This window comes from Choloepus didactylus, chromosome 1 (assembly GCF_015220235.1).
Source record: "Choloepus didactylus isolate mChoDid1 chromosome 1, mChoDid1.pri, whole genome shotgun sequence".
Taxonomy (NCBI): domain Eukaryota; kingdom Metazoa; phylum Chordata; class Mammalia; order Pilosa; family Megalonychidae; genus Choloepus; species Choloepus didactylus.
In genome coordinates, this window is record NC_051307.1 from 245,250,895 (window position 1) to 245,266,899 (window position 16,005).

Sequence of the window (16,005 nt, forward strand, 5' to 3'; positions counted from 1 at the left end):
AACTTGCAGAATTGGCCCCAGGAGGATGCCGGGTCATCAGCCCAGTCCACTTTGTGGAAAGCCTGGGATAGAGACCCTCCTCTTCTCTCCATCCCACTCCTCTCCATCCCTCTGGCGGCAGCCCCAAAGCCTCTTCAGCCCCAGTCCTGGCCTCAGGGCTGTGCGTGTAAGTGCCCTGTCCAGTGGCCGACACATAGCAGGCAGTTGGAGCTGTTGGCCTGTTAAATCCTGGACGCTGGCCCATGAGGGAGACCACGTTACATCTGAGCTTTACCAAGCCAGGAAGCTGACTTGCCTGGGCTCCCTTAGCACTGAGGGACTCGAACCCAGCAGCCAGGCGCCAAATGTAAGGAGCTTTCCAAGGCTGCGCTCAGCCATGCTCCTCCAGCTCATGGTTATCCACTCTGGGTCCAACATGGAACCTGCAAACTGAAGCCAGAACAGTGGCGGCCCAAGCCCTCACGGAACTTCCTATGTGTCTGATGCCATAGGCCAAAGCAGCAGCTGGACCTAGCTTGGCCCACAGCCTGACGTTGGGTCATGGTACCTGTCAACACTTGTTAACCATTCTTCTGGGCCAGGCTGCAGAGCTGAGCCAGGCATGGTTCCTGCTCCAGGGAGCATCGCTAGAATGGGGAGAGAGTAAAGAGATGATTCCAAGGCAGCAAGAAAAGAAGGTGGTAGTGGCCACAGAGAGGGGCATCCAAGATGGGTTGGGGACACCAAAGAGGGACTCCCTGGGAGGCTTCCTAGAGGAGGTGACACCTCACCAGGGCTGTGGAGGACGAGTAGGAGTTCCCCAGTTAGAGAAGCAAGGGAGAAGGAATAGCACCTGTGCACGGGTGGGAGAGATGACGAGGTGGGGCACCTTTGTCTCTGCAGGTCAGTACGTCTGCTCCGTCACGATGCACAGACTGACGGACAAACAGCTGAAGCACCTCAGTATGAAGAAGACAGCACTTGTGGTCACTGCTTCCATCCCCAACAGCCACTTCTCTGGAGAGCAGGTCGGGGCCGAGGTGCCCTTCAGCCCAGGGCTCTACGCCAACCAGGCTGAAATCCTCTTGAGCAACCACTACACCAGCTCTGAGGTCAAGGTCTTTGGTGCCTCAGAGATTCTGGAGAACCTGGAGGTGAGTGGCGTCCACCTGCATTCAGGTGAGGCACGGGATCCAGGAGGCATTTGAAAGGCCCTGGAGGATTGGAGAACTGGGGTCCTGGACCACCTCATCCCACCAGGATGTGGGAGCACACAGTGACATGGGGCAGTTACGAAAAGCTCTGACCCCTAACCTACCACTTGCTTGTGGGCAACTGGGACCCAGTCTCGGCCTTTCTCCCATCTGCCAAACACGTGGGTTGGGTGAAGCATCTCTGAGGTCCTGGAATCTGGTGCACTTGGGAAGAAATGTGATGTGATGAGGTGGAGTTTCTTGGCACTTCTGCTGCCCCTCTCCTGTCTCGTTGCAGCAAATGTAGCTAAATCCTCTCTGAGAGGGGCAGGGAATAAATTAATGGTTGATGACAGGGATCCTGCCCAGATGTGGGGCTTCTAGAGCTCAGCTCATTAGCAGAGCCTCAGGCTGCTCTTCTGGAGATTTGGTGTTTGCTGATATTTCATGTTGATTTAGCTTTTTTAAAAAAATAGTGTTTTATGAGAATTCAATGATATTGATTTGTTCTTTCCTTTAAAAACACCACAGATGTAGACAATGTACTTCCTGTCTCTGGGAACTGCACATTCTTTACAGAGATAGCCACGTGTCTTCACTCTCCTAGAAATTTGAAAACCAGGCAGGAGACCCTCCCATCCCAGGCTGAAGTGGGGGTGTTTCCAGAGCTGGGCTGTACAGAAGGGCACTGTTCTAGTTTGCCAGTGCTGCCAGAATGCAAAACAGCAGAAATGGATTGGCTTTTATAAAAGGGGGTTTATTTGGTTACACACAGTCTTAAGGCCATAAAGTGTCCAAGGTAAGGCATCAACAATTGGGTACCTTCACTGGAGGATGGCCAATGGCATCCAGAAAACCTCTTTTAGCTGGGAAGACGTGGCTGGCGTCTGCTCCAAGTTCTGGTTTCAAAATGGCTTTCTCCCAGGACGTTCCTCTCTAGGCTGCAGCTCCTCTTCAAAATGTCACTCTCAGTTGCTCTTGGAGTGTTTTCCTCTCTTAGCTTCTCCAGAGCAACAGTCTGCTTTCAACGGCTATCTTCAACTGTCTCTCATCTGCAGCTACTCTCTCAGCTCATGTGCGTTCTTCAAAGCGTCCCTCGTGGCTATAGCAAGCTCTCTCCTTCTGTCTGAGCTTATAAAGTGCTCCAGTGAACTAATCAAGGCCCATGCTGAATAGGCGGGGCCACGCCTCCATGGAAATTATCCAATCAGAATTATCACCCACAGTTGGGTGGGTCGCATCTCTATGGAAACACTCAAAGAATTACCATCTCATCAACACCCATATGTCTGCCCACATAAGATTACATCAAAGATAATGGTGTTTTCAGGGACATAATACATTCAAGCTGGTACAGGCACTCCCAGCCGGGATTCCCGTGGCCCGCCCCAGGGCAGTCTGTCCCCTCCCCGCAGATTTTGCCCCCCTCCAGCACTGGTCTTTCTCCTAGGTGAGGTCCGGGTCCCCTGCTGTGTTTGCCTTCGTGAAGGAGAAGTCTTTCGGGCTGCCCAGCTTTATCACATACACAGTTGGCGTCTCTGACCCTGCAGCCGGCAGCCAGGGGCCTCTGACCACCATGCTGACCTTCTCCAGCCCCACGACCAACCAGGCCATCTCCATCCCGGTCACCGTGGCCTTCGTGCTGGATCGCCGCGGGCCTGGTCCTCGTGAGTCGTGGGGAGGGGCGGGCTGGAGCGGTCCATCAGGTGAGGCCTGGGCTGTGAGCGCTGGAGGAGCTGGAAGTGCAGACTGTCCTTCAAAGGGGAAACCGTCCTTTCGGCCGGTCACTCGGGCTCTGCTCTCCCTGCTTCCCCTGATCTGTTCTCAGCACAGCAGCTGGAGGAATCTATGAAAAGGTGACATGATGCCTCGGAAAGTCAAACGTAGAATTACCGTATGACTCAGCAATCCCACTCCCAGACACATGCCCCAAAGAATTGAAGCAGGGACTTGAGGAGATGATTGTGTGCCAATGTTCATAGGGGTGTTATTCACAGTAGCCAAAATGGGGAAGCAACCAAGTGTCCATTGACAAATGAATGGATAAATACAATGTGGTCCATCCATGTGGTGGAATATTACTCAGCCATAAAAAGGCATGCTGATCCATGCTACAACATGGGTGAACCTTGAAGACCTTATTATGCTGAGTGAAATAAGCCAAACCCAACAGGAACAAATATTGTATGGCTCCGCTTACATGAAATATTTAGAATAAGCGAAGTCATAGAGACATAAAGTGGATTGGAGGTTACCAGGGGCTGGGGGGAGAGGGAATGGAGAGTTTTTGCTTAATGTGTGCAAAAATGGGTGTTTGGGGGGTGGCAACATTTGAGTAAGGGATGGTGGAGATGGCAGCAAAGCAATGTAAATGTAATCAACATCAGTGAATCATACACTTAAAAATGGTTAAAATGGCAAATTTTATGGTGTATTTATATCTATGCTACCATAATGAAAAAGTAAATTAGGAAAAAAAAGAAAGAAAGAAAAAAGCTGTTCTAAGAAAAAAAAAAGGTGACCAGCTCACATCCCTGCCAGGGCTCCCACCTCCTGGGGGTAAAAGCTGAGTCCTTCCAGAGACCCACGCCATTTGTCTACCTGGCCCAGGTGTCTGCCCCAGCCACAGTGGCCTCCTCCCTGTTTCTAGAGCCCTTTGCATCGCTGTTCCCTCTGCCTGGGATGCTGTTCCCCCCAGAGTCTCCCTCAGTCCACTCCCTCACCTTCTTCCAAACTTCCCCAGATATAACCTTCTCAGTGAGGCCCATTTATCTCACTCCCAAACACTCCTACCCTTCCCTCTTTTCCATAGCACTATTGCCCGCCACCAGCCTGTATAGTTTTATTAATTGCTGTGTTTTGCTGGTCTTTCCCAACTGGAAGGTAGGCACACGAGGGCAGCACTTAGAACGGGGCTACCTAACACTACGTAACACACAGTAGGTGCCCAGTCAATATTTAGGAACAGTTGAATGAATGGGTTCATTTCTTCAGTAGCCATTTTTTAGCACCTCTTGTGTGCTAGATCCTGGGCTGGGCAGAGGAATGAGAAGCCCTCCCTCCTATTGTGAGGACACAGAATTGCAAATACAGTAAGCAAGGAATGAGTCCGGAGATGTGGACAACAAAAGAGGAAGGTGCAAAGGCAGGAGGTTAATTTCACCTCTGGTGGGCAGAGCGCATAGGTCAAAGGGGCTATTTTAGCTGGGTCTGGAAGGATGAGTAGCCAGGGGAAGGGGGAGGGTAAGTGGAGGGGGAGGGAGGGGGATGAGTGGTGAGGATGGGGGCTGTGTAGAGGGGAGGGCTGTGAGTCTCGGGGGGATGGGGGGATGACTGGGGGAGGATGGGGGGATGCAGCGAGAGGGCCTGTGGTTGATGGGCAGGGTGGAGGGAGGGGTGCAGACAGAGCAGCTGGAGAGTGTGGAGCCCATTTCCTGAGAGCAAGAAAGTGACCTGGTCATGTCTGGTTGGGAGTGGACTGAAGGGGGTGGGCTGACCTTAGAGGCCCTTGCAGAGGCTGCCACCTTCTCCTGCCAAGCAGGGGTGTGTCCTGACTTACAGCCCCAGAGGGGTGGAGGGAGGAGACCAATTCAGGTTTTCAGGAGACCCCCAGCAGGTCTGGCTACAGATGGGGTGTGAGGGTTGGGGTGAAGAGTCGGGGGGGATACAGGATGAAGCCAGGGTCAGGGCCAGCCCTGAGGTGGGCCCCCCCAGAGTGGAAGATGCTGCACTCCACTCATCCACAATGCCTGAATTTGGAAAGCGGTGTGTCCCCGTCCCGGCTGGCAAGCTCCCAGCCAGCGCCGCAGTCCTGTGACCTCCCCTTTCATGGCTCTGGCTTGTGACTTGTCCAGTTCAAAGCTTCCTTGCCTTTCTGAACGGGTCACTGCAGCCCCAAGCCTGGACACTAACCGTCCTGCTGAAAGTAGGGCCCTTCCAAAGAGCATTTCCTTGCAGGGAGGAGGGTCTCGGGCAGCCCCACAGGACACCTCACTGTCCCCAGAGCTAAGACAGGCCCCGAGCGCCACGGTCCCGGAGCTGTGGCAGCAGTGGGCCCCTGTAGGCCTGCACTGCTGCATGGGCGTGTCAGGATACCGTTTTGGTGACTCCTCTCCATTGAATCGCAGATGGAGCCAGCCTCTTCCAGCATTTTCTGGATTCCTACCAAGTCATGTTCTTCACGCTCTTCGCCCTGCTGGCCGGGACTGCTGTCATGATCATAGGTGAGGCAGGTCGTGTGGCGTGCCCCCCGGCGTGCACCCCTGCACCTCCCCACTCTAACCTGCCACGCTGTCTTGCAGCCTACCACACGGTCTGCACGCCCCGAGAGCTCGCCGCCCACCCAGCCTTCTCTCCCAGAGCCAGCCCCCGGCACAGCCCCAGCTGTGAGTAGCCTCCCTGAGGGCGCAGCCAAGAGGAGCTGGGGCTAGAGAAGAAAAGACTTGTGGGCAGAGGGGGGTCTGGGCTCTGAACTCCAAGTCTCAGCAGGACCGGTCTCTGGGCAAACAGAGGAACTGGGGTCTGAGGCCCTGAGGACAGATCTGGGGAATAGTAAGGGGGGACAGTGAGGGCCCCAGATCCAAGGCCTGGCTAAGGAAGAGCTTGATTCCCAGGCAGAGCTGTGCAGGGTGAAAGAGTTGGCAGTGAGTTCCGTTTCTGCAGGATTGCAAGCTGGAACCAGATTCCCACTTGCCTGAGCTGCTGCAGAAGGGAGGTCAGCACCCCTGGGGTTGTACTGGTTGACTCAGAAAGGGCAATTCTGGCCGGTCATGATGAGGGATTTCGTTGATGGAGAAGAATGACAAAACCTGTTTCTTTCAACTGTTTGACTGTCTCTCTCTGGTGGCCTCAGAGGCCTGGTGACCCCGCACAACTCCAGAGGGCACCCCTCTCTGTGAGTGGTGTTCCCTCAAACTGTGCAGTGCCCAGCCTGAAAAACTGTACATGGCAGCCCTTTATTTCTCCTGATTCCCAAGCAAATGTTCTCTCCCCTCAACAAGGAATTCTTGTGGCAATGTCTGTTGACCCTTTAGGGGCCATGGACAGGCTTCAGGGGTCTGTGAGATTTTTGAAGGAGGATGCAGTTTGGGGTGTAGATGCATTTTCCTAGGTAACAAGATTCCCGCATGCATCCTGGGCCTTCCTAGAATCACAGCCTTCCTCCAGGCTGCCTCTCACACCTATGAAGCAGTGCCTAGGGAAGCCATGGAATGGTCACCAGCTCATTTTCCTTGTGACTCTGGTGTTTTATCCAGCTGTTCTTGCAGGGTTTCTCACCCTTTCTCTCTTACCTGTGTTTGTTGGAGCCACACTAGAGTCCTGCATTGTTTCTCAAACACTCCATGCCCTTCCACATACTCTGAAGTCTCTGAGATGCTGTTCCATCCCTGATGCTGTTCCCTCCCAGATGCTGTTCCCTTCCAAATGCTGTTCCCTCCAAGATACTGTTCCCTCCCAGATCTTCTTCCCTCCTAGATCCTGTTCCCTCCTAGATCCTGTTCCCTACCAAATGCTGTTCCCTCCCTGATCCTGTTCCGTCCCAGATGCTGTTCCCTCCTTGATCCTGTTCCCTCCCAGATACTGTTCCTCCTAAATCCTGTTCCCTCCCGAATACTGTTCCCTCCCAGATGCTGTTCCCTCCTCAATCCTGTTCCTGCCTAGATTTTCTTCCCTCCCTGATCCTGTTCCGTCCCAGATGCTGTTCCCTCCTCGATCCTGTTCCCTCCCAGATACTGTTCCTCCTAAATCCTGTTCCCTCCCGAATACTGTTCCCTCCCAGATGCTGTTCCCCCCTCAATCCTGTTCCTGCCTAGAGTTTCTTCCCTCCCTGATCCTGTTCCCTCCCAGATATTGTTCCTCCTAAATCCTGTTCCCTCCCAAATACTGTTCCCTCCCAGTACTGTTCCTCCTACATACTGTTCCCTCCCAAATACTGTTCCCTCTTACAAACTGTTCCCTCCCAAATGCTGTTCCCTCCCAGATACTGTTCCCTCCCAGATCTTCTTCCCTCCTAGATCCTATTCCCTACCAAATGCTGTTCCCTCCCTGATCCTGTTCCATCCCAGATGCTGTTCCCTCCCAGGTACTGTTCCCTCCTACAAGCTGTTCCCTCCCAGATGCTGTTCCCTCCTAGATCCTGTTCCCTCCCAGATACTGTTCCTCCTAAATCCTGTTCCCTCCCAAATACTGTTCCCTCCCAGATGCTGTTCCCTCCTCAATCCTGTTCCTGCCTAGATTTTCTTCCCTCCCTGATCCTGTTCCGTCCCAGATGCTGTTCCCTCCTACAAGCTGTTCCCTCCCAGATACTATTCCTCCTAAATCCTGTTCCTTCCCTGATGCTGTTCCCTCCTAGATCCTGTTCCCTCCCAAATGCTGTTCCCTCCCTGATCCTGTTCCATCCCAGATGCTGTTCCCTCCCAGATACTGTTCCCTTCCAGATGCTGTTCCCTCCTAGATCCTGTTCCCTCCCAGCACTGTTCCTCCTAAATCCTGTTCCCTCCCAAATACTATTCCCTCCCAGATACTGTTCCCTCCCAGATGCTGTTCCCTCCTAGATCCTGTTCCCTCCCAGCACTGTTCCTCCTAAATCCTGTTCCCTCCCAGATGCTGTTCCCTCCCTCTCGTCAGCTGGATGGGCCTCCCTCTGAGAACAGACAGCCTTCTTCCTTGAATGCCCCAAGACAGATGCTGCCACACAGTCCTGAGATCCGTGACTTGTTCTCCCCTGCCAGGCTGTGTGCCCTGTGAGGTCAGGGATCATGTTCAGTCCTTCCTGGACATCTGGCTGTTGCTCCTTCCATCTTGGGGCCATAAACTTGTGGTTTTCTCTCTCCTGGCCCAGCAATGCCCAAAGCATCATTAGGAAAGCATCCTAGACATACAGGAGACACTTCACAGATGGATGTTTTGATGTGGGCACTGATGAGTATTTGAGGAAGGAGGGGAGCTCCCTTTTGCTCTCCGTTGGTTACTTCATCTCTTTCCACTCTAGATTTTGCTGCCTCATCGCCAGCGACCTTCAATGCACTGCCTCCTGGCCGCAAAGCCAGCCCTCCATCGGGGCTGTGGAGCCCAGCTTACGCCTCCCACTAGCCAGCAGCTCATGGGAGCCGGGTGCCGACAGGCTAGCAGCTCCAGGATAGCCACCGAGACCTGCATGCCTTCGATGACAGTGAAATGCCTGCTTTGAGCCCCTCATGCCCCCAGCCCCCACCGTTACCAACTAGGCTGCCTCCTCCATTTTGATGGCGCTATATTTTAGATTGTGCTCATTAGCTTATTCTTACAGTAGGACTTCAAGGTTTTTTGTTTTTTTTTCTTTAGACTCTTGCAAAGCTAAGACTTTTGGCTCATTCTTTTCTGCATGGTGGCCTAGGGTTTCTGGACCATCTGCATGGGTGTTTTTATTTTCCTCAAGTCACAAAATCATCCGCTTCTCAAGGCTTTGAGCAGTTACAGCTCTCTTTAGAGGATGTGCATAGCTGATGTTACAGTAGTGGTCTCAGGGAAAGAGTTTCTTAATTACTTTTTTTGGTGGGGGAGGGGTGGTGCTTTTTCCCCTGTGAAAACTTACTTTTCCCCTAGTCTGGCTGCTGCTAGGAGATTAGGGGGAGTGGACAGGCGTGAGCATCCTGTGTTCTGGAAGACTCCTGCCCCTTCCCAGCCAGCCACTGCACAGGCAGCCTCAGGAAAGCATTGTCCGGGAACCACCATGATGGCTTGGCTTATGGCGAGATGCCTAAAATCCACACAAGAGTTACGAACCAGTTTCATTTTTTCCCGTCTTTCGGGCCACTGTGAATAGACCATCAGTCCTCTGTGTGTGTTTGTCTTATAAGCTGTCAGATCATCTCATGGACTTGGCTTCAGCCCCTCCATTCAGAACAGCCTGGGTGGGGGGTCCGTCGGGCTTTCCCTCTCCCGCCTTCTCCTTAGCACATGGACATCCAGAATCCTCATTAGGGCAATGTCCTGGAGCTGGAGAAGGGGCTCTTCGGGTCCAAGAAGCCATTAGCACAAAGATTCAATGTTCATCCGTCCCTCCGTCTTGTACCCCATGCCCGAGAACCTCAGCATACCTGAGCCTCTGCCCTGCCCTGTGTGAGCCCAGCCTCGGCCTCACCCGCCGTCAGGTCACCAGGCCCCAAGGGCCCCCAGGCAGCTTCCCAGCAGACCCCAGACCCCAGCCTGGAACCCGTGAGGAGGGGGACAAGCAAACCTCCAGGAAGAGATTCTCCAAGAAGCTGGGGAGAGGGAAAGACCACCCTGGAAACTCCCTCTCACCCACGCTCCTCGTTCAGGCCCTCGGAGCCCCCTCGGAATGTGGCCCGCCTCTGCTCCTTGCCAAGGAGACGTGCTGCTCTCAGGAAGATCTGGAGATTCACACCCCGGTTTGACTCTGAAGACAAAGTGTGACTCCACTTCCAGTCCTTCGGGACTGGGCTCTGTGATTTCTTTTTCTAAAACTGGAGAAAGGAAGAATTGTGCCTTGCATAGCACTTGAGCTCAAACTGACAACTTGGATGTAAATAGGAGCATTTCTACTTGGTTTATTTAATAAAGCGCTATATAATTTCTTAAGAGGAGTGGGTTTGGGATTTCGGACACCGTGCCTGAAAGTTACCCAGGCCCCGGTGACTCTGCGCGCTGCTCTGCAGATTTGGAGGGCAAATCTGCCCCTCGAGCCTTCTGCACCACCCCTCTGTCCTCTCACTGGCCACCAAGGCCGCCCCTCCGCCATCAGATCCAGCAGGGCGCACCAGGGGCAGGTGGCCCCGATATCTTCCCACTTCCCTGTGGGAACATGCACCACCTTCTGATACCAACTGCAGGGCACTCTGCAGGTAAAGGGTATGGTCTCAAAAAGACTGCCCACCTCTCAGACATCAGCTGCTGACCACCGGCCACACATTTTGGGGTTCCCACCACCCATTTGGGATTGATAATCCACTAGAATGACTCAGAACTCAGGAAAGCCCTGTACTTACGGTCCGGGAGGTTCCCCAGATGGGTATCTTCCGGTGTCCTCTCCCTCTGGAGTCAGGGTGCATCAACATCCCCAGTCGATGCGTGTTACCAATGAGGGCCACTCAGCCCAGCTTTGCACATCGGGGTCCAGCATTTTCATTGGGGTCTCACGATGGAGGCCTGTGGGGCTGAATCAGTGCCTAGGTGGTTGAATTCCATCCAAAGCCCTGAGCTGTCTCAGCAGAAACTTCCAGATGTGATCCACCATGGACACCAAAGAAACTCCATCCCAAACTCCATCCCTTGGGAGATTCCAGGATCTAGAATTTGTCCCCCAGGAGCCTGGACGAAGGCTAAGCATCTTTTCTGGAGGCCATGTTCAATGCTCTACAGGGGTCCTTCTCCGGGGCACCTCTCCCATCTGCTAGCTCTTTCTCTTCTAAACGTGTCTGACTCTTCCCCCAGGAAAGAAACCCCACCTCCCTTCCTAGTTCCTTCCCCACGTCAGCTGGCTGGCTTGCTTTCTCCCAGCCATTCTGCCTTCCACCTCCAACTCCCCAGCACCCATGCTGACAACTGACTATCCCCAGCACCTCGCACCCCACCACTTCCCTGGCTCCCCAGCTTCCTGTGCTCACTGTCTCCTGGTGCTTGGCATGGAGCACACCAACCGGCAGGGCTCTGTGCGCGTTACCACCTACAGCATGTGAGGCAGGGCCTCCGGGCATCCCCGACGTGGGAGAGGATGGTTCGAGAAACAGAGCAACTTGCCAAGATCAGCGGCTGGCGGAGACCGATTGTCCCCCAACATCTGTCCCGCTTCTCTCTTAGCATCTGAACCTCTCTCTGACTTTGAGCTGGACAAAGATCGGGCAGAATTAACACTTCATTTCCCAGGTTGTCTGGCTGGTAGAGCCACTATGGGACCAGGTTTTTGAACAGAACATGAACATACTTTCCTTGTGCCCGCCCTCCCTTCCTCTCGCCATCTGGGACCATCAGGGGGACTCTGCCTGGGGAAATTGGTGGGGGCCGTGCTCCCTGACCACCACGGAGACGCCATGCCAGCCCAGGGCAGCCTGCACTGACAGCAGATAGATGTAAACCATGTTTCTCAAGCCACTGCTATTTTGGATCACGTCACAGCCAAATCTAATCCCAACTGATTTGGTGGCAAAGCCAAAAGCCCAGTCCCCTTGGCCGGCCCTGCTCTGCTCCATCCCCTCCCCTCCCTGCTCCCCACCCCCACTCCCCATGCTTGGAAGTCTTCCCAGGACAATGCCCACCCTCCCCACTGGCCGCCGTGCCTCAGTCTCTCCTATTCTCGGTCATTCTGTGCCCACTGCCCTGCTCCCAGACCTGACCATGGCTCTCACTGCGTAAAGCCTCACTGAAACCCTTACCTGCCCTTGGGCTGGCTGCAGCCTCTTCTTACCTGACTGGCCTCATCCTCCACCACTCCCCTCTTCCTTCAAACCCTTTGCACATACCCTTTAAAGAACAGTTTCCCAAACAGGCTCTGCCTTCCTTACATTGCCTCCACCCCTGCTCTTTGTCCCCTGGGTCATCTGTCTCCAGGGGACCCCAGAAGGAAGCGTGGAAACTACTTGTCCCCACCCCCATCCCCAGCTTTCTTTGAGATCAGACAGAGCTGGGGTCCAGGCCCTCCTCCGCCCCCTCCCACCTGCCTATTTGTGGTTTAGCCTCTACCCCACACTGGGCTTTGGTTTTCTCCTATATGAAATGGGTACAGCAATGTCTGCAGAGTATAGTGGGAAATACATTAGGTCATGTGTGTGAGGCAATGAGTGGGGGGCCCTCTCCTCGGGGGAATGGCTAAGCAGACATGCAGAGAGGGAAGGCAGGGGAGAAGAGGCTGTGGAAGTGGGTGAGGGGAAGGCGCCAAGCAGGCTGGGCAGAAAGGATGCAGGACCAGCACCTCAGGCATGGGCCAGGCTGTGTGCAGAACCCTGAGGCCCTGGATATGGGGGATGGAGGGGATGGTGGGTGCTGGTGGCTTGGGGCAAGAGTGACAAATTTTGATGTGACCTGCCCACATGGAAACACTAGATGCAGAAGGCACCATGGCTGCCCTGGATGGGAAATGGGGAAGACACCCAGCTCACATTCTTAAGGACCGAATGAGCTAATAGATGTCAAGTGCTGTGTCTGCATATGCATCCTAGCTGTCCTTGTTATTGGAGAAATCTGGCCTCAGGCTCCCCGTGGAGCTCAGATAAAGAGAATTTGCTTGCAGAATGATAAGGTGAGGGGACAGCAGGTGAGTGGGAGGAAGGGCACTCCCTCAGCCCCCTGGGCCTCTGCCCTGTGTTGCCATCATCTAGCCCCCACTTCCCTCCCCAGGCCTCATTCCTCTGTGTCTCCAGGACCTGGTACACAGGAAGTCCTAGAAAATCTTCAACTGATGTCAAGCACTCAGCACAGGACCTCCCTGACACACAGTTAACACTCAACAAATGTCAGTATTGCTCTCAGGCAGGCCCCCTCAGCAGCACAAGATGGCTGCCAGGATCTTGGCATCACATCACATCCAGATATAGCAGTGTCCAGAAGAAGAGGAGTGGAGAGACCAGTTCTCCCTGTCTCCTTCTAAGGACCACAGACATCTTTCCTGGACGGTTCCTCAGCAGACAGCTCCCACCATTTGTGACCCATAACCAAGGAGAGCAATGGGGTAGTCACATCCATGTACAGTAACCCTTCGGAATCAATCCGATGTTCGGAAGTCAAACCCCTGAACTTCTTTCAGATAAACACAAAACAGACTCAGCATCTGCCTGACTGGTTTTTCTCTCTGAAGGTGCTGATTTTTGCCCCTTCACCCATGTCGGATATTCCAGGGCTCCAAGGTACCCAGATAGGCTTTATTCTCCCAGGGGTGACCATCACTTTAAAGCAAATCCACATGCCGCTGTCAGCATCCAGCCCCCACCAGCCGGCCAATTGCAAGCAGTGTGATGCATTTCCAAACACAGGGACACACAGCAGTACTCAGCTTTGTGTTCCTAAACTAACCAAGTGCCTTTCACTCTCTAAAGGGTGCTAAAAAATGCTTTTTGCACTGATTAGCGCTAAAAATAAAGTAGTGCATATAGATTCTCTTTTTCTCCAGAATTCCCAAGTTTGGCCAAATCTTCACTCTCTCTTTCTCTCTTTCTGGCATAGCTTCAGGCAATCTGGGAGTGTTACATCTCAAAGTCTGATACACCAGGCGAGGAGAGAGCCTGAAATTAAGGCATATGGGGTGGGTGGCAAGGGTCACCAGTGGGAAACACTTGGAATTTAGTGAACAAGTGACCAGGAACCCAGGTCCGCTTTGTCCTGGGGCTAGAGAGAAATTATTTACCTCTCCACTGTCTCTGCTGCCCACCACCCCAAGCAGCTCCCAATATGAAGGAGATTACTATAAATAATGCATTTTTTCTTCCATGTGGCTCTTCTTCTCCTCCCACTAGAGGCAAAGTATATTTCTCTGCCTGGGTGAAGGTGGGCGTGGTCATGTGACTTGCTTTGGCCAATCGGAGGTGGGTGGAAGGTACGGAGCATCAGCTCCAAGCCTAGACTTGAAAGGGCCCTTGGGGTTGTGCTCACCCTTCTGGTGCTTCTGCCATTGACGTAATCATGAGAAAGTCTGGGTAGCTGCTGGTCTAAAAAGGAGGAAAGACACCTAAAAGGGACCTGAAACAGATTTTCCCACCCCAGATCAGTTGATCTGCAGAGCCATGCTCATGAGAATAATGTAGGGTGGTTTAAAGTCACTCACTTTTGGGGACTGTTTGTTAGGCAGCATTATTGCAACAATTGCTGACTGATACATTTAAGGCAGGGTTTCTGTCACTTGTTACACAGTCTGGATTAACATAGCTGGGCCAGGGGGTTGGGGTACTGAGCTCTCTTTTTCCCTATCTGAGGGTCAGGGCTATACCCTGTGTTTTCCGGGGCCTTTCTGTTGCTTCCCTCTTAGCCCTGGGGCTGGGTTTTCTGGGTGTCCCTGGCCCCCAGGCTGGCAGAGGCTGGATGGGTGCATGGTGCTTGGAGCCCTGACCAGGCATTCAGGGGGGATCCTCCCAGGACAAAGGGCAGGCTCATCAGGGCCTGGGAAGGATGGTTTGTTGAGTGAATAAAGGAATGTGACCCTGTGATGGAATCTGTGATTGTTAGTCTCCCCACCCCAGCCGTGTGGCTCTCGTTTCCTGGAACACCCTGAGCCTCAGGCTGGTGGAGGGAGGCTGGGAGAGGTTGAAACTCTAAGTCCACTTCCATTAGGCAGGGAAGACTGGCTCCATCTCCCCCAAAACTACTCCTCCCAGCAGCCTCCAAGCCACCAGCACCATAACTAAGCAAAGGCAGCATAGCAAAGCCCTCAGCCATGGCTCCCTCTTGCCTGCTGGAAGAGACGTGGGGGGTGATGGTGAATGATAAAAGCAGCTGACACCTGCTGTCCTCACCTACCAGGCACATGCTAAGCATGTCACAATCACTGTTTCAGTTATCCCTCCCCACAGCCCTCCTATGAGGGAGGTATACTGTTCATCTGGGGAAACTAAGGCACCGCAAGTTTAAGCCACTTGCCTGGCATCACACAGCTGGCAAGTGGCAGAACCGGGAAGCAAATCTGGGCAGACGGGCTTCAGAGTTTGCTGTCCACACCATTCCTGCTCTGCCCACCTGGGAGGGGTGGCTGAGAGAGCCCCCCGGGGAGGTGAGAGAGGGGCCATGCCAGCGGGAATCCAGGGCCAATATCCACTACCCTCAGGGCAGCTCAGCCTCCATCTGTACTAAGGATTCTTTTGCTTTTCATATAAGAAAAATTAAATTCAGAGTAATATGAACTTCCTATGCCAACCACTCAGGGTGGACAATCATTAGCATGGTCTTACAGGCTTCCAGTTTGTTTTCTGGTTGCCATCATAGTTGTTTAAAAAAAATATTCATATATCACTTGAGTCTCATTTAACCTCTGTCCCCTATCTCTTTTTCTCCCTTCTCAAAGGCAACTACTTAAAAAATTTGGATCCTATCCTTCCAAAGCAATTTTTATTCTTAATATATAAGTACCAGTAAACAAAATAGTTCGTGGGTTCTTTAAAAATTTATATAATTGTATTGCACACTAATGTTCATTGCAGTATTATCTGCACATAGCAAAAAGGTAGAACCTGATTTATACACACACTGAGTGGATATGGGTGGACCCGCCAGCACATCACATTGCCACATGTGTATGTTTTTGCTAGTCTGGTAGATGAAAAATGACATTTCACGTGTTTAATTCAAATTCCCCGATTACTAGTGAGGATGAGCGTGTTTGTGTCTTCATTGGTCATTCATATTTCCCTCTGTGAAATGTCTGACCTCCACCCCATTTTTTTTTTTCATTTTTGGTTATTTCTTTGTCACTCTGAAAGAGTGATATTATACAATACCCATCCATATGCCTGATTTTGTATTAGATGTATCAGTTAGCGATTGCTGTGTAACAAAGTACCCCAAAGTTCAGTAGCTTTGATCAGCTACCATTTATTATTTCTCATGAGTCTGGGGCTTGGCTGATGTGGTCTGGGTTCAGCTGGGGATGGCTCTGCTTCATGCATCTCTCACCCTCCTCTTAGGACCAGCAGGCTGGCTGGGGCATGTCCTCACAGTGATGAGCTAGGTACAAGAGAGCAAGTGCAAATGTACACACTCTTGAGGGCGAAGCTGAGACCTGGCATGCTGTCATTTCTACTTCATTCTATGGGCCACAGCAAGTCACCTGTCAGAATGCAGAATCAAGGAATGAGGACATGGAATCGACCTTTTGATGAAAGGAGCTGCAAAATCTCAAAGAAAATGGTGTGAAGGG

At 52.6% G+C, this 16,005-nt stretch overlaps 1 protein-coding gene across 2 annotated transcripts in view; it reads left to right on the top strand.

The window, feature by feature from the left end:
- NUP210 (nucleoporin 210) overlaps positions 1-9,752 on the top strand; it is a 134,165-nt gene extending 124,413 nt beyond the window's left edge. For both annotated transcript variants that reach the window (XM_037802788.1, XM_037802792.1), the window contains 5 exons: positions 883-1,133; positions 2,623-2,839; positions 5,300-5,395; positions 5,474-5,557; positions 8,164-9,752. In XM_037802788.1, the coding sequence (XP_037658716.1) occupies positions 883-1,133; positions 2,623-2,839; positions 5,300-5,395; positions 5,474-5,557; positions 8,164-8,264 (749 nt within the window). In that variant the 3' untranslated portion in view covers positions 8,265-9,752. The remainder of the gene's footprint in view (positions 1-882; positions 1,134-2,622; positions 2,840-5,299; positions 5,396-5,473; positions 5,558-8,163) is intronic.
- The last annotated feature ends 6,253 nt before the right edge of the window (positions 9,753-16,005 follow it).